Source organism: Microcaecilia unicolor, chromosome 8 (assembly GCF_901765095.1).
Source record: "Microcaecilia unicolor chromosome 8, aMicUni1.1, whole genome shotgun sequence".
NCBI lineage: Eukaryota > Metazoa > Chordata > Amphibia > Gymnophiona > Siphonopidae > Microcaecilia > Microcaecilia unicolor.
The window spans coordinates 215,951,863-215,976,175 of NC_044038.1; the positions used below are offsets into that span (position 1 = coordinate 215,951,863).

The window sequence follows — 24,313 nt, forward strand, 5'->3', positions numbered from 1 at the left end:
CTTTGCTAGCCCTCGCGCGCCCGCGCGCACCGCGCATGCGCGGCCGTCTTCCCGCCCGAAACCGGCTCGAGCCGGCCAGTCTTCTTTTGTCCGCACTCGGTACGGTCGTGTTTCGCCGTGTCGGGCCCCGGAAAGTTGACCTCGCGCGTCCAAATTGTTTTTTGAGCGTGTTTTTTTCTTCGGAAAAGCTTTTCTAAAGTCGGGAAGTGCTCCGGAAACCCTCCACCGGGTTTCGTGTCAATCCTCCCCGTACTTCCAGCTTTTTGCCCCGGTAAGTTTTCTTTCGTCGTCGGGGTAGGCCTCTTTTTGGCCTCGGTCGAGATTTTTCTCCCTCTAAATTTTGGTGCTTCAATTTTCGCCATTTCGGCTTTTGATTTCGCCGGCGTGATTTTTCCGCCCATGACATCGAAGCCTTCCAGCGGCTTCAAGAAGTGCACCCAGTGCGCCCGGGTTATCTCGCTCACTGATCGACACTCGTCGTGTCTTTAGTGTCTGGGGGCCGAGCACCGCCCTCAGAACTGCAGTCTGTGTTCCCTGCTTCAAAGGCGGACTCAGGTAGCGAGACTAGCCCAGTGGAACGTGTTGTTCTCGGGCTCTTCGTCGGCATCGGCACCGGGATCTTCGAGTGCATCGACGTCGTCAGCGTCCAGACCATCTTCCTCGGCTGCCCTTGCATCGAGTGCATCGAGGCATCGGGCCTCTGCATCGGCGCCGAGACATCGGATAGCTGCATCGACGTCGGTGGTACCAGGACCTCGTCTGCTGATGTCGTCGGACGGTGGTGCATCGGGTGGAGTGCAGGTGAGGGCTGTCCATTCCCCTGCTGGTGGCGGTGAGCCCTCGGGTGGGTCTCCTCCTACCCTGAGGGCTCCTGCGGTACAGCCCCCCCGAGATCGACCCTCTTCGGTCTCGGCCCCGAGGAAGCGACGGGTGGATTCGACGTCCTCCTCGTCGGTGCCGGGGAGCTCCGGTGACATGCTTCGGAAGAAGTCGAAGAAGCATCGACACCGGTCCCCTCCCCGCGTCGGCACCGAGAGCTCTGGGTCGCCGAGGGAGTCGGCACCCAGCAGGCATCGGCACCGAGAGGACCGCTCACCCTCTGTTCAAGAGGTGTCGATGCGCTCCGCTCTGGATAGCCCGGAACAGCCTCCACGCCCGGAACAGGTACTGACGTCGACGCCTGCATCGACCTCCATGCCTTTCTCTGCAGCCGCTCTGAACGAGAGCCTCCGGGCCGTTCTCCCAGAGATTCTGGGGGAGCTGTTGCGCCCTACCCCTCCGGTACCGGCGGTGCTTGCGCCTCCGGTACTGTCGAGTGTGGCGCCGGCTGGCCCATCGCCCGGGGTGAGGTCCCCGACGTCGGTACCGCGTGCGGTGCCGACTGCGGCCACCTCCCAGGAGGGCTCCCCGACTACGTCGGCGGAGGGAGCTTCGCCGATGCGGGCGAGGGAGTCTACCTCTCGACGCCCCCATCGTGGACGTGGCTCCACGGAGTCGAGCCGGGCCCGGTTGCAGACGCAGGTCCGTGAACTTGTGTCTGACACCGAGGGTGAGGCCTCGTGGGAAGAAGAAGAAGATCCCAGATATTTCTCTGACGAGGAATCTGAGGGTCTTCCTTCTGATCCCACTCCCTCTCCTGAAAGACAACTTTCTCCTCCCGAGAGTCTGTCTTTTGCTTCCTTTGTCCGGGAGATGTCTACGGCCATCCCCTTCCCGGTGGTTGTGGAGGACGAGCCCAGGGCTGAAATGTTTGAGCTCCTGGACTATCCTTCTCCACCTAAGGAAGCGTCCACTGTTCCCTTGCATCATGTCCTAAAAAAGACATTGCTTGCGAACTGGACGAAACCTCTAACTAATCCCCACATCCCCAAGAAGATCGAGTCCCAGTACCGGATCCATGGGGACCCAGAGCTGATGCGCACCCAGTTGCCTCACGACTCTGGAGTTGTGGATCTGGCCCTAAAGAAGGCTAAGAGTTCTAGAGAGCATGCTTCGGCGCCCCTGGGCAAAGACTCTAGAACCTTAGACTCCTTTGGGAGAAAGGCCTACCATTCCTCTATGCTCGTGTCCAAGATCCAGTCTTACCAGCTCTACACGAGCATCCACATGCGGAACAATGTGCGGCAGTTGGCGGGCTTGGTTGATGCTCTTCCCCCTGAGCAAGCCAAGCCTTTTCAGGAGGTGGTCAGGCAGCTGAAGGCGTGCAGAAAATTCCTGGCCAGAGGAGTTTATGACACTTTTGATGTTGCGTCCAGGGCCGCTGCTCAAGGTGTGGTGATGCGCAGGCTCTCATGGCTGCGTGCCGCCGACCTGGAGAATAGAATCCAGCAGCGGATTGCGGACTCGCCTTGCCGTGCGGATAACATTTTTGGCGAAAAAGTCGAACAGGTGGTAGAGTCTCTCCACCAGCGGGACACCGCATTCGACAAATTCGCCCGCCGGCAGCCTTCAGCTTCTACCTCTACAGGTAGACGATTTTTCGGGGGAAGGAAGACTGTTCCCTATACTTCTGGCAAGCGTAGGTACAATCCTCCTTCCTGACAGCCTGCGGCCCAGGCTAAGCCCCAGCGCGCTCGCTCTCGTCAGCAGCGTGCGCCTCAGCAAGGCCCCGCGGCTCCCCAGCAAAAGCAAGGGGCGAGCTTTTGACTGGCTCCAGCAGAGCATAGCCGACATCCAAGTGTCAGTGCCGGGCGACCTGCCAGTCGGGGGGAGGTTGAAAGCTTTTCACCAAAGGTGGCCTCTCATAACCTCCGATCAGTGGGTTCTCCAAATAGTCCGGCATGGATACACCCTCAATTTGGCCTCAAAACCTCCAAATTGTCCACCGGGAGCTCAGTCTTACAGCTTCCAGCACAAGCAGGTACTTGCAGAGGAACTCTCCGCCCTTCTCAGCGCCAATGCGGTCGAGTCCGTGCCATCCGGGCAAGAAGGGCTGGGATTCTATTCCAGGTACTTCCTTGTGGAAAAGAAAACAGGGGGGATGCGTCCCATCCTAGACCTAAGGGCCCTGAACAAGTATCTCGTAAAAGAAAAGTTCAGGATGCTTTCCCTGGGCACCCTTCTCCCCATGATTCAGCAAAACGATTGGCTATGCTCTCTGGACTTGAAGGATGCCTATACACACATCCCGATACTGCCAGCTCACAGACAGTATCTGCGATTTCAGCTGGGCACACGCCACTTCCAGTACTGTGTGCTACCCTTTGGGCTCGCCTCTGCACCCAGGGTGTTCACAAAGTGCCTAGCTGTGGTAGCAGCGGCGCTTCGCAGGCTGGGGGTGCACGTGTTCCCATATCTCGACGATTGGCTGGTGAAGAACACATCCGAGGCAGGAGCCCTGCAGTCCATGCAGATGACTATTCGCCTCCTGGAGCTACTGGGGTTTGTGATAAATTACCCAAAGTCCCATCTTCTCCCAGTGCAGAAACTCGAATTCATCGGAGCCCTGCTGGATTCTCGGACGGCTCGCGCCTATCTCCCAGAGACGAGAGCCAACAACTTGTTGTCCCTCGTCTCGCGGGTGCGAGCGTCCCAGCAGATCACAGCTCGGCAGATGTTGAGATTGCTGGGCCACATGGCCTCCACAGTTCATGTGACTCCCATGGCCCGCCTTCACATGAGATCTGCTCAATGGACCCTAGCCTCCCAGTGGTATCAGGCCGCTGGGGGTCTAGAGGACGTGATCCACCTGTCCACGAGTTTTCTCGAATCCCTGTTTTGGTGGACGATTTGCTCCAATTTGACTCTGGGACGTCCCTTCCAAATTCCTCAGCCACAAAAAGTGCTGACCACGGATGCGTCTCTCCTGGGATGGGGAGCTCATGTCGATGGGCTTCACACCCAAGGAAGTTGGTCCCTCCAAGAACGCGATCTACAGATCAATCTTCTGGAGTTGCGAGCGATCTGGAACGCTCTGAAGGCTTTCAGAGATCGGCTGTCCCACCAAATTATCCAAATTCAGACAGACAATCAGGTTGCCATGTACTATGTCAACAAGCAGGGGGGCACCGGATCTCGCCCCCTGTGTCAGGAAGCCGTCAGCATGTGGCTCTGGGCTCGCCGTCAGGGCATGGTGCTCCAAGCCACATATCTGGCAGGCGTAAACAACAGTCTGGCCGACAGGTTGAGCAGGATTATGCAACCTCACGAGTGGTCGCTCAATTCCCGTGTGGTGCGACAGATCTTCCAGGCGTGGGGCACCCCCCTGGTGGATCTCTTCGCATCTCAAGTGAACCACAAGGTCCCTCAGTTCTGTTCCAGGCTTCAGGCCCACGGCAGACTGGCGTCGGATGCCTTCCTCCTGGATTGGGGGGAAGGTCTGCTGTATGCTTATCCTCCCATACCTCTGGTGGGGAAGACTTTGTTGAAACTCAAGCAAGACCGAGGCACCATGATTCTGATTGCTCCCTTTTGGCCGCGTCAGATCTGGTTCCCTCTTCTTCTGGAGTTATCCTCCGAAGAACCGTGGAGATTGGAGTGTTTTCCGACCCTCATCACGCAGGACGACGGGGCTCTTCTGCATCCCAACCTCCAGTCCCTGGCTCTCACGGCCTGGATGTTGAGGGCGTAGACTTTGCCTCTTTGGGTCTGCCAGAGGGTGTCTCCCGCATCTTGCTTGCTTCCAGGAAAGACTCCACTAAGAGAAGTTACTTCTTTCATTGGAGGAGGTTTGCCGTCTGGTGTGACAGCAAGGCCCTAGATCCTCGCTCTTGTCCTACACAGACCCTGCTTGAATACCTTCTGCACTTGTCTGAGTCTGGTCTGAAGACCAACTCCGTAAGGGTTCACCTTAGTGCAATCAGTGCATACCATTACCAAGTGGAAGGTAAGCCGATCTCAGGACAGCCTTTAGTTGTTCGCTTCATGAGAGGTTTGCTTTTGTCAAAGCCCCCTGTCAAGCCTCCTACAGTGTCATGGGATCTCAATGTCGTTCTCACCCAGCTGATGAAACCTCCTTTTGAGCCACTGAATTCCTGCCATCCGAAGTACTTGACCTGGAAGGTCATTTTCTTGGTGGCAGTTACTTCGGCTCGTAGAGTCAGTGAGCTTCAGGCCCTGGTAGCCCAGGCCCCTTACACCAAATTTCATCACAACAGAGTAGTCCTCCGCACTCACCCTAAGTTTCTGCCAAAGGTCGTGTCGGAGTTCCATCTGAACCAGTCAATTGTCTTGCCAACATTCTTTCCCCGTCCTCATTCCTGCCCTGCTGAACGTCAGCTGCACACATTGGACTGCAAGAGAGCATTGGCCTTCTACCTGGAGCGGACACAGCCCACCAGACAGTCCGCCCAATTGTTTGTTTCTTTTGACCCCAATAGGAGGGGAGTGGCTGTAGGGAAACGCACCATATCCAATTGGCTAGCAGATTGCATTTCCTTCACTTACGCCCAGGCGGGGCTGGCTCTTGAGGGTCATGTCACGGCTCATAATGTTAGAGCCATGGCTGCGTCGGTAGCCCACTTGAAGTCAGCCTCCATTGAGGAAATTTGCAAAGCTGCGACGTGGTCATCTGTCCACACATTCACATCTCATTACTGCCTGCAGCAGGATACCCGACGCGACAGTCGGTTCGGGCAGTCAGTTCTTCAGAACCTGTTTGGGCTTTAGGATCCAACTCCACCCCCCGAGGGCCCTGTTTGTTCTCTTCCAGGCTACACTCTCAGTTAGTTGATAAATTTTTTAGGTCAATCTCAGTTATGTCCTCGCCGTTGCGAGGCCCAATTGACCAATGTTATTGTTTTGAGTGAGCCTGGGGGCTAGGGATACCCCATCAGTGAGAACAAGCAGCCTGCTTGTCCTCGGAGAAAGCGAATGCTACATACCTGTAGAAGGTATTCTCCGAGGACAGCAGGCTGATTGTTCTCACAAAACCCGCCCGCCTCCCCTTTGGAGTTGTGTCTTCCCTTGAAGTGTATTGTCTTGCTACATACTGGACTGGCCGGCTCGAGCCGGTTTCGGGCGGGAAGACGGCCGCGCATGCGCGGGGCGCGCGGGCGCGCGAGGGCTAGCAAAGGACTTTGCTAGTGAAGTTTTCCGATTGGAGGGGCTGCCGTGGACGTCACCCATCAGTGAGAACAATCAGCCTGCTGTCCTCGGAGAATACCTTCTACAGGTATGTAGCATTCGCTGTGGCAACACTCACTGCTCTCCCAGCTATTTAGCACCACTCTGTAGATGGATAGTGAAGAAGAATGTCTGTGTTTTTTTTAGCTTCTGCAACCAGAGTTTAAAAATAATGCTGACAGTGGTGGATGAATATTGACCTGATGGTTGTTAAGAAATTGCTCCTTTCAGCCCATCTCACTCACCTTTCTCCTATCCTCTCCTATCACAGACACACACACACAGAAGCAATACAGATATATACACATATGTGCAAAGAAATATTATCACAGATACAGACTGACACATACACAGTTATTCAGACAAACTTGTGCCCACAGCACACACAGGCACACACAAAGACACAAATGCAGAGGGATTGAAAATCATTCCATGAAGTATGCTGTGCATGCCTTTTCCACCACATTCCCTCCCTTCTCTGACTGCCCCTGCTGGGCTGGCTTTTACTGATTTTGATCTGTATTTTATTTTCTTTGTTATAAATTGTTATAATACTTAGGGTCTCTTTTACAAAGCTGTACTTCCGATTCTTGGTACAGCAAATGAGAGGAAGCCCATTCAATTCCTATGGGCTTCCTCTCATTTGCTGTGCAGGAATCACTAGCGCAGCTTTCTAAAAGGTACCCTTAGTGACCCTATACTTTCTTAATGGTTACTATGCATAATGACATCTAGTTACTGAGCAGTTTGCTACTGAACTGCTATGTGTATAGCCTCTTTAGTGGTGAAGAAACACAGCATCAGCTGTTACCATGATACAGTGACACCCTGTGATTTAAATATATAATGCAGTCTTTGAAATCTGTTGACAGTGACATCTAATTTGTTTAATATACTATCACACTTGGTTTCATGTTGTTGTTGTTGTTCCATTTAATCTTTCCCTTTCCTTTCCCCTCTAGCTAAGAATACACGGTGAGACAACATACACACACACATACTTGCACATACATATGTGTATATCTATCTTTCTCTCTATCTCTCTATATCTATATATATTAGGGGCGTAGCTATGAGTGGCCTACCCAGTCTCATTGATCACCAATCACCAACCATGTGCCAGGTACCCTGCACACTTCACAGCCTCAGTACTCCAATTCAGGGCCGCCAAGAGGGGGGGACAGGGGGGACAAAAGTCCCCGGGCCCGGGCCTCCGGAGGGGGCCCGGCGCCACTGCAGTTCGGGCCCGCCCGCCCTCCGTCACTCCCGGAAGTTGGAACTATCCTTAAACGCCTCCTTTCACCACCTTCACAGCATGCAGCAACAGGGCAGGCCACTCCTTCCTTCCGTGTCCCGCCCTCGCCTGATGTAACGTCCGCGAGGGCGGTGCACGGACGGAAGGAGAGGTCTGCCCTGCTGCTGCTTGCTGCGAAGGTGGTGAAAGGTGGCGTTTAAGGTTAGTTCAGGGCCCAACCCAGTAGTGGGTGGAGGGGGGGCCCGGGGGCGGCCTTGTCCCAGGCCCGGATCTGGCTCTCGGTGGCCCTGCTCCAATTACGTTAGTAATTGTGTAGAAAACAGAAGCACCTCCTACCACCTTGCTTTGTTTGCCGCTGCTCAGGGCGGGAGTCGAGCATCAGGAGGGGGGTCTCTGCTCTGTGCTCTTCTTTGGGTGGTTTACTTCCCTCTGCCTCCATTCCCCATGGCTGCCTGCTGCTATTGCAGGCAGCTTCTCTAGCCTTTGCTTACTAATGTTCTTGTCTGCCTGTGCAGCACGTGCATCGATCTGGCATGACCAGGTTTCTTGAATCTGTCCAGTGAGCCAACAGAACCCAAGGGGGTTGGATTGCGAGCAGGAGATGGCATAGCGTCGAAGGGTTGAAGCCACTTGTCTGTGTTTCCCATCCCCTGCTCAGTTGTCATCCCTGTGCACTTGCGGTAGGGCAGACGGGCCTGTGGGCTGCTGCATCCACGTTGTCTTTCTTTATTGTTGGTGGCATTTTTGTTTGATGATCTCACTTGTATTTTTAGGCATGCCGGCTTGTGCAGCATGTGGATGTACACAGGAAATATAATAACGGAATAACTTTTCTTAGGCAGAGTTGTGCTTTATTGTGAGTCATGGTCAGTGTGTCATTTGGAGGGGCTGGTTGTGGGGACACCCTAGCACATGTTGTATTCGTGCAGAGATTTATTCTCCTAGTGAAAGGCCATTAATGCAGACGTTCTGAGAATCAGATGCTAAACGTTCAAAGTTTCTGTTTATCTATTTTTTACTTATTTATGACGTATGTATGTAACAGTCAGAGATTCCAGTATTATGATTGGGAGTAATCATCTTGTGAGCAGGGTGGTATAAACCAAGACATGCACTAAGGGATATGAAACATGAATTGGGTTGAAACCTGGGAACATTTGAAGTCTTTTTTTTTTTTTTTTTTTCTCCTGTGCCTGTCAAGGGAGGGGGATGGTTTGTGGAACGTGATCCTTTTGTTTTGTGGGGTACTATTGTAAAATTTTGATCACTAAAATATGTATTTGAGACTTCATAGCTGTCTCTACTTTTCTGGCTACTAAAAGGCTATCTGTTGGAACACTTGCACCTCCGGTGGAGTCTGGGAGTAAACAACTGTATGTGTTTGTGTTGATTGGATTGCTGCAGTACTTTTCTTTTTTTTTAAGCTTATCTGATAAATTGTGGTCTTGTGCAATCTTAGGAGTCCTTTTATTACTCAGCAGTAGGGCTACTGCTGGGGTTGTACATGGGAAATTAGCCCTACCATCTGGCTAGCTCAGGAGCCTGGTGGTAGCTCTGGTTTCTAGCTTCACTTCCAGCGTGTGCTGTTTTCTGGTCCTAGGAAATTTAAAAAATGTTTCTAGTGCCAGGGGCATGGCCAGCAGTAATCAGGCAGCGTTGCACGCTGAGCAGTTACCGCCGGGTTAGCGCTGGAGCCCTCACCGCCTCTTAAATAGGAGGTGGTAAGGGCTCCCCCAGCAAATTGCTGCCTGCCAATGTGTTTCATTAGTGCATGGCCACTTACTATCCCTTTAAAGTAGAGGAGTGTGGTAGCCGTGTTAGTCCACTCTTAAGGTTATCAATAGAAATCAAACAAAATAAAACATGGAAAAGAAAATAAGATGATACCTTTTTTATTGGACATAACTTTCACAGTGAGAATCCTGAAAGGTAACTTTAAAACCATACAAGAACGTAAGACCTTTTGAAGTCAGAATGATTGAATATTTTAACACCTAACAGAAAGGACTTAACAAGGATCTGGGGTTCCTAGCCCATTATAAACCATAAAGCTGTATTTCTCTGTTGATCACCCTACCCCTCACCTATCCACACCCATCCTGTTAGAATATCAATGATATGCTTTGATGTCCCCATGCATACCTCCTACCCACCCCCATCCTCCCACCCTGTCAGACTGTCATAGTAATGCTTGAATGTTTTCACTTATATACACTGTCAGCTAGCACATTTGCTTATTTCCGATCTGACGAAGGGCAACCTTCGAAAGCTAATCAAGAAATGTATTAAGTTATGTCCAATAAAAAAGGTATCATCTTATTTTCTTTTCCATGTTTTATTTTGTTTGATTTCTATTGATATCCCTTTAAAGAAAACTACCTTTTACGCATGGCGGTAAAAGATGGCCTCGAAGCATGGCAGTCCTGTGTGCCGACTCCACCTTGGGCCACTTTTTACCACTGTTTGGTAAAAGGACCCCTTAGTTTCTTGTTTAATTTGATTTACTGTCTTAAGGAAATTATTCACTGGGCTTGGTTTAGTGTACTTGGGTGTATTTTGGAAATTTCAAAAATTAAAAAAAAAAAAAATACAATTTGATGCTAAATCTTGGGGTAAAAATTATCCACAGACTTTGCAGTTATGTGAGCACTATGAAAATTATCCTCGAGGTACAATAGATTGTCCTATAAGATCTGGGATGCACTCAATAGTCTTTTAAAAACCTGTCCAACCTTATCTTCCTATAATCTTATTAAGTTCCTGTGTCCTGACTCCTTTATCAGGATCTGTACAGAATTAGCTCTGGATTTCACATAACTAATATTTACATGGTTGTGAAATGAGTGAACTGACTTACTTTGCTTTTGAACAGAGCCCTAGAGGCTCATATTTTTATAAAGGTTTTTCCAGTCTGTTGTGAAGAAAAAAAAGCTGTGTTTGAAATTACTGTAGTCTATGATTTCTAGGTCAGGGTTAATTACTATGGTCTATAATCTCTAGGTCAGGGTTACATAACTCTGATTTTCTGAATACTTGGATACCTTCCAAGATTTCAAGTTAACCAGTGCATATGTGTAGCTGGCCCATTCTGTTAATGCTTTTCAGTGTCATTTTGGATATCATGAACACCTGATAGGGTCTCTGTCAATTAGGTACGGGTACTTGATAATTATATATTTTTCATCTAAGAAGGAGGGTGGCCAAAATTGTTTATGTCAGGATTAATTGCTCTCATTCCTGAATATCTTTTAAATTTTGGAAACATCTGTAGGAACATTTTTTGTTAGACTTACAAGAAGACTTTGGGAATGCTGATAACAAAAGTCAAAGGATGTCATAAGGACATTTTGTAACATTCATGATCATTTTAATTATTCTGGTTGAGAGTGAAAGAAGAAGCTGTTAAGTTCCTTTGGTGGTTATGACCAAACTCTCAGTATATAAACTTTTGTTATGTGGGATTCTGATGTGTCTCACAAAGCTGGTGGATGTCTTGGTTTACTTCACTGCTCTGTTTTTTTTAAATCTGCCCAACAGTCACATTCATTATCAAATCAACATTTAAATCAACAATGAACATGATATTAGTTACTTGACCATGGTCTTTCTTTGGTGTTTCTGGGATAAAGACTGTTGAAGTCTGCCCAGCTTTGTCCTATGTTCCAGCTAATGGAGTTGCCGTCGCAGTCTAAGCAATAAAGTTCATGACCTTCATGCCCTGATGTTGGAGGCAGACTTGGACATAGTTGCAATCACAGAGACATGGCTCAATGGTTCCCATGAATGGGATGCAAACATACCAGGCTATAATCTTTTTAGGAAGGATAGAGAGGGGCGTAAAGGTGGAGGAGTAGCTCTGTATGTGAGAAATGATATCACAGCGACTGAAATGACAGGGAACTGGGGAAAGGAAGGAGCGATATGGATCACCTTAAAAAGAGAGGATAGAACCTCTGTCCACATGGGTGTTGTCTACAGACCCCCCGACACAATTGGAGGAACTAGATAAAGATCTGATCGCTGATATTCAAAAGTTGGGGAAGAAAAGAGAGGTGCTGTTGTTGGGAGATTTCAATCTGCCGGATGTAGATTGGAAGGTTCCGTCTGCGGAATCGGAAAGAAGTAGAGAGATCGTGGATGCTTTTCAAAGTGCTTTGCTCAGACAAATGGTGACGGAACACTCTAGGGAGGGAGCGACGCTAGATCTGGTACTCACAAATGGGGACAATGTGTCAAATGTCCGAGTGGGTGCCCACCTGGGCAGCAGTGACCATCAAACGGTTTGGTTTGATATGACGGCTGAAGAGGAGGGTGGCCACTCAAAACTCAAAGTCCTGGATTTCAAGCATTCTGACTTTAGTAAAATGGGGGAATACCTGAGGAAGGAGCTGATGGGATGGGAGGAAATACAAGAAGTGGAAGGACAGTGGTCCAGGCTGAAAGAAGCTATAAATAGGGCCACGAATCTTTATGTAAGGAAAGTAAATAAAAGCAAAAGAAAAAGGAAATCGATATGGTTCTCCAAGCAAGTGGCTGAGAAAATAAAGGCTAAAGAGTTGGCGTTCCAGAAATACAAAAAAACTCAAGAAAAGGAACGCGAGGAGGAATACCAGATGAAACTGAAAGAAGCCAAGAGAGAGAGACGTCTGGCGAAAGCGCAAACGGAAGATCAAATGGCTAGAAATGTAAGGAGGGGTGGCAAAATTTTCTTCAGGTATATTAGTGAAAGGAGAATGACTAAAAAGGGAATTGTGAGACTAAAAGATACTGCAAACTGCTATGTGGATAATGATGAAGAAAAAGCAAATTTGCTAAATAGATACTTCTGTTCTGTTTTCACAGAAGAAAATCCTGGAGAAGGACCGCGATGGACTGGAAAAAGTACAAATGAGATTGAAGTGGATAGAGCACCGTTCACGGAAGAGAGTGTGTATGAAGAACTTGAAAAGCTAAAGGTGGACAAAGCCATGGGACCGGATGGGATCCACCCTAGGATATTGAGGGAGCTCAGAGAGGTTCTGGCGGGTCCTCTTAAAGATTTGTTTAATATATCCTTGCAGACGGGAGAGGTTCAGAGGGATTAGAGAATGGCAGATGTGGTCCCTCTTCACAAAAGTGGTGATAGGGAAGAAGCTGGAAACTACAGGCCAGTAAGCCTCACTTCGGTTATTGGAAAAGTAATGGAAGCGATGCTGAAGGAAAGGATAGTGAATTTCCTGGAAGCCAATAAGTTGCAAGATCCGAGACAACATGGTTTTACCAAAAGGAAATCGTGCCAAACGAATCTCATTGAGTTCTTTGATTGGGTGACAGGAGAATTGAATCAGGGACGAGCTATGGCCGTAATCTACTTAGATTTCAGCAAAGCTTTTGACACAGTTCCCCACAGGAGGCTCTTAAATAAACTGGATGGGCTGAAGATAGGACCCGAAGTGGTGAACTGGATTAGGAACTGGTTGACGGACAGACGCCAGAGGGTGGTGGTGAATGGAATTCGCTGGGAGGAGGGAAAGGTGAGTAGTGGAGTGCCTCAAGGATCAGTGCTGGGGCCGATTCTGTTCAATATATTTGTGAGTGACATTGCCGAAGGGTTAGAAGGTAAAGTTTGCCTATTTGTGGATGATACTAAGATCTGTAACAGAGTGGACACCCCGGAGGGAGTGGAAAACATGAAAAAGGACCTACGGAAGCTAGAAGAATGGTCTAAGGTTTGGCAATTAAAATTCAATGTGAAGAAATGCAAAGTGATGCACTTGGGGAGTAGAAATCCACGGGAGACGTATGTGTTAGGCGGGGAGAGTCTGATAGGTACGGATGGGGAGAGGGATCTTGGGGTGATAGTATCTGAGGATTTGAAGGCGACGAAACAGTGTGAAAAGGCGGTGGCCCTAGCTAGAAGGTTGTTAGGCTGTATAGAGAGAGGTGTGACCAGCAGAAGAAAGGGGGTATTGATGCCCCTGTATAAGTCGTTGGTGAGGCCCCACCTGGAGTATTGTGTTCAGTTCTGGAGGCCGTATCTTGTTAAGGATGCAAAAAGAATTGAAGCGGTGCAAAGAAAAGCTACGAGAATGGTATGGGATTTGCGTTACAAGACGTATGAGGAGAGACTTGCGGACCTGAACATGTATACTCTGGAGGAAAGGAGAAACAGGGGTGATATGATACAGACGTTCAAATATTTGAAAGGTATTAATCTGCAAACTAACCTTTTCCGGAGATGGGAAGGCAGTAGAACGAGAGGACATGAAATGAGATTGAAGGGGGGCAGACTCAAGAAAAATGTCAGAAAGTATTTTTTCACGGAGAGAGTAGTGGATGCTTGGAATGCCCTCCCACGGGAGGTGGTGGAAACGAAAACGGTAACGGAATTCAAACATGCGTGGGATAAACATAAAGGAATCCTGCTCAGAAGGAATGGATCCTAAAGAGCTTAGACGAGATTGGGTGGCAAAGCCAGTGGCGGGAGGCGGGGATAGTGCTGGGCAGACTTATACGGTCTGTGCCAGAACCAGTGGTGGGAGGCGGGGCTGGTGGTTGGGAGGCGGGGATAGTGCTGGGCAGACTTATACGGTCTGTGCCCTGAAAAGGACAGGTACAAAACAAGGTAAGGTATACACAAAAAGTAGCACAAATGTGAGTTTATCTTGTTGGGCAGACTGGATGGACCGTGCAGGTCTTTTTCTGCCGTCATCTACTATGTTACTATCAAGCTCATTTTCAAAGCACTTAGCCTCCCAAAGTTCCATAGAAACCTATGGAACTTAGCCTCCCAAAGTGCTTTGAAAATATGCCTCTATGTAACTTAAAATAAAGACACTGAGTTACCTATTTAACCCCGTCTACCTTTTCCTAAGATTAAATGCAACTTCTCAGCAGGTAAAATACTCACCAGTGAAGTTTTCTTCCCCTCAGAAAGTCCTCTCATAGCATCTCTTGTGCCAAAAACTGGAATAAAGCCCATATTTCTGAATCCACTTTGTGGGCAGTCGGTGTTTACCCCTGGATTCTATATAGTGCGCCTAGCGATCCATTCCGAAATTGATGTGGGTTCTATAAAAATGCGTGTAACTTAGCAAGCTTAACAAGATATTGAGCATTGATAACAGCACTTAACAAGCAATAATGAGCACTAGTTGACAGTAATTAAAATTTAGGCGCACAACTTGCTAAGCGTATTCTGTAATGAAGTGCGCCAAACTTCAAACTTACGCAAACAAAAAGGGGCATGGTTATTGTTAGGGAAATGGGCATTTCATGGGTGTTCCAAAATTTACACGCATAGTTATAGAATATGGCCCAGTACACCTAAATCTATGCACAGGGATTACACCAAGTTTTTGTTGGTGTAAATGGAAGAACGTACATTTAGGCGCCGATATCTCAATGAGACATATTCTATATACTATGCCTAAATCTAGTCACTGATTATGAATATGCTTAGCCGGCACTGATTTCAATGCCAATTTTTTAGGCACCATATATAGAATCTCCCCTTAGTGTCTCTCAGAACACTTAGAGGTATGTTTACTAAGGTGCGTTAGCGTTTTTAGTGTGTGCCTAAAATCAGTTCATTCTAACCTTGAAGGCATCCATAGGAATAGTATGGGCATCTACACAGTTAGCGCGTGCTAAAAATGCTAGCGCGCCCTTAGCACTGTTTAGTAAATGGGCGAATATCCCATAAATACAGGGAAATGAATATACTCTTATTTATTCTGTATAAGACTGCTTGAAATACTGCTTATAATTTGGACACAGACCAAATTTGGGGTGAATTTACTGGTTTGTTCTTCCCCTTCAAGGAATCATTTAAGAAAACTAATATTAAAAAGATATCTGATTAAATTCAGACCAGAACCTGGAGAAACTTGATTCCCCTGGAGTGACCTAAAATCTCCACCTCAAATGTGATGGAGAAAGAAGGCAAGTGGGGAGAATTCCATGCAAAGTAGTCTTTAATTTTATTCCTGAAAATTATTATTTGAAAATAGACATCAGGATGTGGAAGTCGATGAATGGAAGTCTGTAGTGATGAACTATAGAGCATGTGGGAACTGTGCAATCATGATAAGTCTCTGCTTTAACAGTGTAAAAGACCAGACAGATGTATTTTCCGTGTAAATGTCTTCTAGATAGAAGAATTATATGAAACTTACTGCATCCAGTGGAGGCTGCGAGATGGAGCCTGCAATATGAAACACGCCTTTTCCTTGCACCCCACTACAAAGGCATCACGGGAGAGTCTAATTGAACTCTATAGGAATTTCCAAGAGTGTACGGAGGTATGAAAAGGTTCTTATATCATCTTAATAATTGTTACGGGCAGTTATTTTTACAATGTTTAGTTTCTGGACCAAAATTAAAAGATGCTTTAAACTAATTTAATTTGCTGTTATGAAATGTTTACTCAGTTTTCATCACGGATACTAAAAGTTCTCTTCTGGTATTGCAATAGGTGTTTTCCAATCCAGACACAAAAGAGGGGCTAAATTAGTACAAGTATGAAACCAGTAAACAGTAGTGTTGCCATTCATTGAGCTGTCACCATATCTGTTGTGAAGCTGTAGATTTTTCATAAATATTCATAATTCCATTACCTTAAAAAAATCAAAAGTGAGATTATAGTAATTCCAGAATACTCATCCTTTTACTGGTGAGGTAAACGAATGTAAGATGTGCTACTTGTTTTTGATCTGGCAATTTCTTCTTGCTCCTTTGTTTCCATCTTGATTAGAAACAAGGCTGGATCTGGCCCCATGATCCTTCATTTGCAACTGTTTTATATCCCCCTCCCAACTTATTTAGGGGTCCTTTTACCAAGCAGCAGCAAAAGGGGGCCTGCGCTAGCATCAGCGCGTGTTTTTGACATGCCTAACTTTAGATGCACCATTGCAGGTTTACACTAATATTCTATAACAGCATCTGGGTGCCCAGATACCATTATAGAATAGGTGCTCCCTTCACAGCATTGGGGCACCTGAAAGGGGGCGCCCAGTTATATAATTGTTCCATTTGGGGGCAAGTCTATGACTGAGTGCCACAATTTAGGTGTTCAAATTATGTGGACTATGAGCCTATTCTGTAATGGCAGTTACACTATCCAGCTTATTTTCGAAAGAGAAAGATGCCCATATTTCGACCCAAATCGGGAGATGGGCGTCTTTCTCCCGTGGGCGAACAAATTGGTATAATCGAAAGCCGATTTTGGTCATCTTCAACTGCACTCCGTCGCAGGAACGAACAAAGTTGATGGGGGCATGTCGGAAGCGTGGCGAAGGCGGGACTGGGGCGTGGTTATTGGCCGAGGAGAGATGGGCATCTTTAGCTGATAATCGAAACAAGAAGGGCGTTTTTAACGAGAATTTGGTCCGCTTTATTTGGACCCTTTTTTTCAGGTCCAAGTCCAAAAAAAGTGCCCCAACTGACCAGATGACCTCCGGAGGGAATCGGGGATCACCTCCCCTGACTCCCCCAGTGGTCACTAACCGCCTCCCACCAAAAAAAAACCACTTTACAAACTTTTTTTTCCCAGCCTCAAATGCCGTACCCACCTCCATGACAGCAGAATGTGTTCTATCCTCTGACAGCCTTTCCCTGGTTCTGATGCGGGTCTCGGGTGAGTGTGACACCTTTTCTGTTAAGGGCACTGCAGAGTCACATCAGCAATGCATTGTGGTGGGTGTAGGGTTTTGGGTTCCGTGATTCCACTAGCTTGTGTTACATGCTCACGATGTTGGTAGTTGGTAGGCTCTACTCCCATGGTGCTTTTCCCTTTGCTTACTGGTTCAGAGTGTGCCCTGTTTTGTTTCCGGTAGTCCATGAGGTAGTGGCCATTTTTGTAAGACAGTTTTAGATCCCTTTCATGTGTTAGCCACGTTACAGTTCTTACCTTGAATGTTGCTGAAAGAGGGCATTGTACACCATTCTGCCAGCTCTGACCTACTGCTCATCTCAGTACCAGGGAGACTCTTTTTGCCAATGGGGCACAACCTCTGATCTGCAGTTAACTGTGAGTAAACGTGCTTATTCCAATAAAGGATGTTTTCGGAGACATTAGTCTTCAGGTGTCAACTGGTGTGCCAAGATTATACAGCAGCAACAAGTCCTAGAGGCCTGCGTGTATGCAGGTCCCTGGAGCACTTTTAGTGGGTACCGCAGTGCACTTCAGGCAGGCAGACCCAGGCCCATCCCCCCTACCTGTAACACTTGTGCTGGTAAATGGGAGGCCTCCAAAACCCACTGTACCCACATGGTAGTGTTGTACATTTGTGGGTAGTGGGTTTTGGGGGAGGGGGGTTGGGGGCTCAGCACCCGTGGTAAGGGATCTATGCATGTGGGAGCGTTGTCTGAAATCCACCACACTGACCTCTAGGGTGCCCAGTTGGTGTCCTGGCATGTCAGGGGGGCGAGTGTACTACGAATCCTGGCCCCTCCCACGACCAAATGGCTTGGATTGGGATGTTTTTGAGCTGGGCGTTTTTAGTTTCCATTATTGTTAAAAAAAAACAAACGCCCAGCTCGGAAACGACTAAATCCATGGCATTTTGGTCCCTACAAACCGTATTTTCGAAGCGGAAGATGGACGCCCATTTTTTTCGAAAATATGGTCTATCCCACCCCTTCACGTACTCGTTCTCGGACATAGATGCCCATGGAGATGGGCGTTCGATTATGCCCCTCCACGTCAATAGCAGGCATAACTGCACATCTAAAATGTTTCACTTACGCATGTAACTGACAGTATTCTGTAAACTACATGTATAAGTGGGCATCTCACCTGTGCACCTCCCCCCCGTATTTACATGCTAAAGGCAGTTGTGTGCTAAAGTTATAAAATACTTGCACTTAACACTCATAACCGTAACATTTACATGCTTAAGTGCTAGTATTATATAACGTGCGCAGTTGGTGGCTAACATTTGGTAACCTGTTGTGTCTATCATTCTTTCCATGCACTGTCCGAGGATATTGTATGATTAAAGACCTAAGACTGGCAGTGAAACAGAGTTCTTCTGTAGTTATACAAGAATGTGCCATCCTAGTCAGTTTATGTCTAGTCATGCTGTGGTGAAGAGTCTGACATTATAAAATCTCTCACTGACCAACATAGTTGTGGCTTGCCTGCTTCCTTAAATGGGTGGGGGGGAGGGGAGGGGCAAGGATAATATAACCATATGGGTAGTGAGGAGAAGGAGACAAATTTTGGGCCCTGCTTCTCATGCAAGCTTATGCTGACCAATGAGTTTTTGAGCTGGTGCCAAGCAATCTGGCAATCACACTACCAGTAGCTCAGAGCCCCGGCCTTGTTTCTCATTGAGTTGCTGAAGAGAGCTTTGCACCCACACACACACACAGTTTGCTGGGAGAGGGGCAGTTAGCCCAGTTTTTTGAGAGAAGGTAGTAAGCTGTTGAGTGGGGGTAGGGAAGTAAAACTGGATGCCAGCTAAAATTAAGGCTAGAGGGAGGAAACTGTGGATGAAGATAGAGCAAATTAAGCTGAGTGTAGTGGGGAGAGGGAGAGCTATTGAGGGAATGATGGACTGAGGATTGAATATTTGAGTGGAGGTGAGGGCAGAGGGACAGGACTGGAAAAAGAGCAGACACACACAAAATCTAACAAATGTCTTCTCAAATTTGTGTGTGTGTTGGACTATGCTTTTCCAGTCTTGAAAGGGAACAGATTACTTGTGCACTACACTGTGAAATGTTCAAACTTTTTCTATTTCTCTTTATGTTTGAGTCATTCAACTCTTAAATGCTGTCATTCATGATAAATGTTCAGTTTGTATTTAGAAAATGAACTAAATGCATTATCCCAGGATAAGCAAGATGTTAAGCCCTCATAAGTGGGTGACATTATTTGATGGAACCTGTGTGGGGGAATAACTTCTTACAGCTTAGACAATTTCTAGAAACGTTTTGTAACACCACTGTGCATATGCTTCACTTCTCCTACTGTGTCACTATACAGGGCCATCTAAGTTTTCAATTTTTTATAGAGCTGACAAGAACCATTGCAGTAACTAAAACTTAGCTGTATAATTTTTTTCTTTTCAGCTGTATTTCAGCTTTTCTTTTTTTTATTTAAATTCCATATTTGACTTGTTGCCACCCTATTCAGTGCTTGATGGCCTTATTCTTTAGTATCAAATTGTTTGAGTTCATTGTAGCTATTTGTTCTCCAAGGACAAGCAGGCTGTCGTATTATCATAGCTGGGTGACACATCTGATAGAGCCCCGTGCGGAACTGTCTAGCAGCGTCCCACCATGCATCTGCTGGTGCCTTCCCGCCCAACGCCTGAGCGTTGTCCTCTCAGGGCTAGATGCACTAAAATACACAAGCCAGTAACGTGGGTTTTAAACTGGTTCTAGTCAGTTTAACATGCAAGTAGTAAACCAGGACATGCACAAAAGGGCATTGTCCTGTCACGGTAGCAGCTAACGAAAACGGAATGCAGATGAGCAAATTAGTATTATAATGTGTATAATTCGTATTACAATGAGATGCACTAGCGTTTTCCGATCCCCTCACCGTGGAAAACCTAACGGAAGGTCTGCACCTCTCGTTGGGGCTGCTGTGAGGGAATCGGAAGGAAAAAAAAAAGAGAAACCCTGCAAGTAGGGTCTGCTCTGTCTGGCTGTCCACTCGGCACTTACATTTTAATTTGCCTCTGTGATCAGCTCATTTCTCGCATGGGATTCCCGGGAAGTCGCAGCTGGAGGCGAGGACTGGATCTCATGCCCACGCTCCAGGGGTGTCTTGGAGTGTGGACAGGGAGGGCAGGGGTAATACAATGGTGACAGTCTGGATCCAAGGCGAAGACTTATATAGTAGCATACATTTTGAAGATGGCAGCTGCTGAGGCATGAGAGCATGGGGATTTCTCCTGTCTCTCTGTTATCCTGGGACCCAGACCTCTGGGGTAAGTTAGATTTGTCCCCCTTCCTCATCGCCTGCTGAAGCTCCTTGAGAGGGCTAATGGACGATTCTGAGCCCCCCCCCCCCAAAGTCCTCTTAGCCAATCACAGCATGTTTAGCTGACACCAGTGACAGCTAAACGCGCTGTGATTGGCTGAGAGAGACCTGGCGGCGGGGCATAATCGCACTGTAACAATGCAAAGATTAATGGTATGACAAACAGCCTTTTATGAAACAATGCAACTGGCATCCAACCTTTGAGATAGGAAAGAACTTGTAATTCTTATCTGCTAAACAAGACATAACAGACCAGAAGGACTTTGAACATAAAATGACAGGAATAGCGGCATGGATGAATTGAAGTATGGGGGCTAGAAGTTTGGTTTGAACCTCCTGAGAAAGGAGGAGAGAATCAAATCTCTGCTCGTCAGGGACGTCCTTTTTTTTTTGTTGTTGTTTTTTGAGTGAAGGACGTCCATAAAGGACGTCCTTGGCATGCGCACAGCAGCCAGCATAACACTTGGCTGCTCTGCGCATGCTCAGCTGGCCAACTGGCTTGGAAGGAAATCGCATGCAAATGAGCTAGCAGCGAGCAGCTCATTTGCATACAATTTCCTTGATGCATGCCCGATTCTTACCGATTCACTAAGGAATCAATAAGGGAAGGGCTTTAACGTTTTTGTTAGTGCATCTACCCTTCAGTCTTTGTTTTTCCACAGAGCAGGGAGGAAGCGTCATAGTTCTCCTCACAGTGCTTTCTAATAGTGCTTTCCATTTGGGTTTTCAGTCCATTTGGATAATTTTTTCTTTTCTACCTTTTTGTTCAATTTCCCTTTCATTTCTTTTAGTTTTTTGGCCCTTAAAGTTTCTTTTATTTTTCGCATTTTGCTAGGCCCTTTTTAGGCTGGCCTGGAGCCCTGACCTCAATTTGAACACTGCCCCTTTTTCCAGTTCAAAATGTCCAAGAAGACCCCCATTGGCTTCAAAAGGTGCGCCCTACATAGATAATTTCCATGATGGACTCGCACAATTGGTGCATTGGGTGTCTTAGACCTGACCATGAGCTTGACTCTTGTTCTCTCTGTTTGCAAATGCTGCTGAGGACACAGAGGGTGCATCAGGTTCAACAGGAGAAGCTTTTTGGCTCCTCAAAGGCTGATACATCAACATCAGCACTGGATGCATCAACCTTGATCACTGCCAAGACTTCAACATTTATTGGGAATGCACCGGAATTGAGGTCTCCGCAGCTCTCAATATCAGGCACTGAGAGTAGGGAAAGGGATATGGGACTTGATATACTGCCTTTCTGAGGTTTTTGCAACTACATTCAAAGTGGTTTACATATATTCAGGTACTTATTTTGTACCAGGGACAATGGAGGATTAAGTGACTTGTCCAGAGTCACAAGGAGCTGCAGTGGGAATCAAACTCAGTTCCCCAGGATCAAAGTCCACTGCACTAACCACTAGGCTACTCCTCCACTTCAGTAGGCCCTAGGACCGGTAAGCAGTGGACCCAACACCGAGGGCACGCAAGGGTCCGACATTGTCCTCATCAGCACTGAAGGACCGTGATACTGTTCATCAGGGGAAGCCCAAGAAGCATAAGCATTGATCCTCCTCGACGCATGGTGCCTGGAGCACCGGAGCATCGGCTTCACGGGTACCCGAGAAGTGCCAGTACTGGGAGGAGCACTCCCCCTCCTTGGAAGAGCTGCCAGCGCACAAGTCTCTTGGCAGCCAGGTCCCTGCTACTAGTCTGACACGACATCTTCTCAGGCTGCCTCTCTTCCAGCTCCCCTTCCTTTGCCAATGCCTTCCTTTGATAAGCAGGTCTGAGCCATGCTCATGGAGTAACTGATGAAGATACAAAGAGGTGGGAAAATGTGGGATACAAATGCAACAAATAAAATAAAAGATGCTGCAGTTGCAAAGTGCTCAGGCATTGAGGGTGCTTACACCAACTGCAGATCAATCCCAAGTTCTTTCTGAGGCTCCTTCCATGCCGGTACTGAGATCCTCGACGCTGGCACATTAAAGGGTGTCAACGTCGACCTCGATGCATACAGTACTGGTTTTGATGTCAGAGGAGGAATCTTCCTTAGTCAGAGAGTAGGGGCTATACCTTGGCGCTGTTGGGGGTGTGGATATAGATCCACTGAGTCAAGGAGTGGCCTAATGGTTAGAGTGGTGGACTTTGGTCCTGGGGAACTGGGTTCGATTCCCACTACAGGCATAGGCAGCTCCTTGTGAATCTGGGCAAGTCACTTAACCCTCCATTGCCCCAGGTACAAATAAGTACCTAAGCCGCATTGAGCCTGCCATGAGTGGGAAAGTGCGGGGTACAAATTAAAAAAAAAAGGCAGGTACAGACTCATTCAGTATAACCTGAGAACGATGAAGAGTGTGAATGGGACCGCTCATGGGATTCAGAGAAGGACCCGCATAACTTCTCGGTGAAGTTGTCTTATGAGATACCTTCTGATCCCTCCCCTCCTCGAGAGCGATGTAAATCTTTTCCTTAGGGTCTCCCTTTCACCATTTGTATCAGGACGATGGCTTCTGCCATCCTATTTAAGTTGGAAATGGAGGAAGAGCCCAGGGCGGAGATGTTAACTGTCCTGGACTACGAGTCTCCTCCTAAGGAAGGGGTCACTGTACCATTGCACCCTATCCTTAAGGATGTACTAATGAAGAACTAGGAATCTCCCTTTCAGTACAGGTTGCACCTAAGAAGGCAGATACACAGTCAGATTTGAGAGGGCTCAACTGCCACACCATTCTCTGGTGGTCAAATCTTCTCTCAATTGAGCCTTAGCACTCCCAGGTAGAGAGGCAGGACATTAGACTCATTTGGGAGGAAATCTTTTTTTTCAGGCCTCGATGCTTGTTGCCCGCATCTGGTCCTACCAGCTTTACATGAGCCTTTACTTGCAGTCTTTGATCTGCAGTACATTAAGTTTTGTGGTACTTGTAGAGGAAATCTCTGCCTTTCTCCAAGCCAATGCGGTCAAATCCGTGCCACCAGGAGACAAAGGGAAGGGATTTTATTTCAGGTACTTCCTTGTTCTGAAGAAAATGGAGAGATTTCATCCCATCCTAGACCTAAGAACCCTGAACAAATTCCTGGTCCAAGAAAAGTTCAGGATGATTTCCTTGGGCACTTTTCTTCACATGATTCAGGATGCTCTCTGGACTTTACTCAAATTTCGATACTTCCCAGTCACTGGAAGTCTCAGATTTTGAATAGGGAAACACCATTATCAGAATTGCGTACTGCCATTTGGCCTCACGTCAGCTCCCAGGGTATTTGCAAAATGTCTAGTGGTAATAGTGGCATATCTACGCATGCTGGAAGTGTAAGCGCATTCTTATCTCGATGACTGGCTGGCCAAGAGCACATCACAGGAGGGGGCATCAAAGTAAATGCGCCTAATTACTTGGGTGTTGGAGTGACTAGGGTTTGTCATAAACTACCCCGTCCCACCTTCTTCCAGTACAGCGATTGGAATACATAGGAGCCCTGCTAGATACATTGCTTGCTCAAGCTTTTTTTCCACAAGCGAGAGCAGAGACCTTGTCAGCGCTTGCCTTGCAAGTCAGAAGCAGCAAGCAGGCACAGCTCGGCAAATGTTGAGATTGACAGTGCATGCCACACCCTTGGCATGTCTCCACTTGAGATAAGCCCAGTGGACCCTAGCTTCCCAGTGGTCACAGGTGGCTCGAAACCTAGCCGATGTCATCTAGATTCCTGCAGAGTTGACTCATGCCCTTCTCTGGTGGACAATTCAGATGAATTTGACTGTGGGTCTACCATTCCAAACTCCACCTCTTCAGAAGGTGCTAATAGTGGATGCATCCAGCCTAGATGGGACACTCATGTAGATCGTCTTCACACCCAGGGGACTTGGTCTGCTCAGGAAACGGATCTCCATATCAATTTCCTTGAACTCCGGGCCATTTGGAACACTCTAAAGGCTTTCAGAGATCGGAAGCAAAACCAAATTATTCTTATTCAAATGGATGACCAGGTTGCAATATCTTATGTAAACAAGCAGGGGGGGAGGGTTACGT

At 47.5% G+C, this 24,313-nt stretch overlaps 1 protein-coding gene across 1 annotated transcript in view; it reads left to right on the forward strand.

Moving 5' to 3' along the window:
* Positions 1 to 24,313, forward strand: part of RIPOR3 (RIPOR family member 3) — a 277,332-nt gene that overhangs the window by 143,672 nt on the left and 109,347 nt on the right. The window contains 1 exon segment of the mRNA XM_030211650.1: positions 15,451 to 15,600. Within this exon segment, the coding sequence (XP_030067510.1) occupies positions 15,451 to 15,600 (150 nt within the window).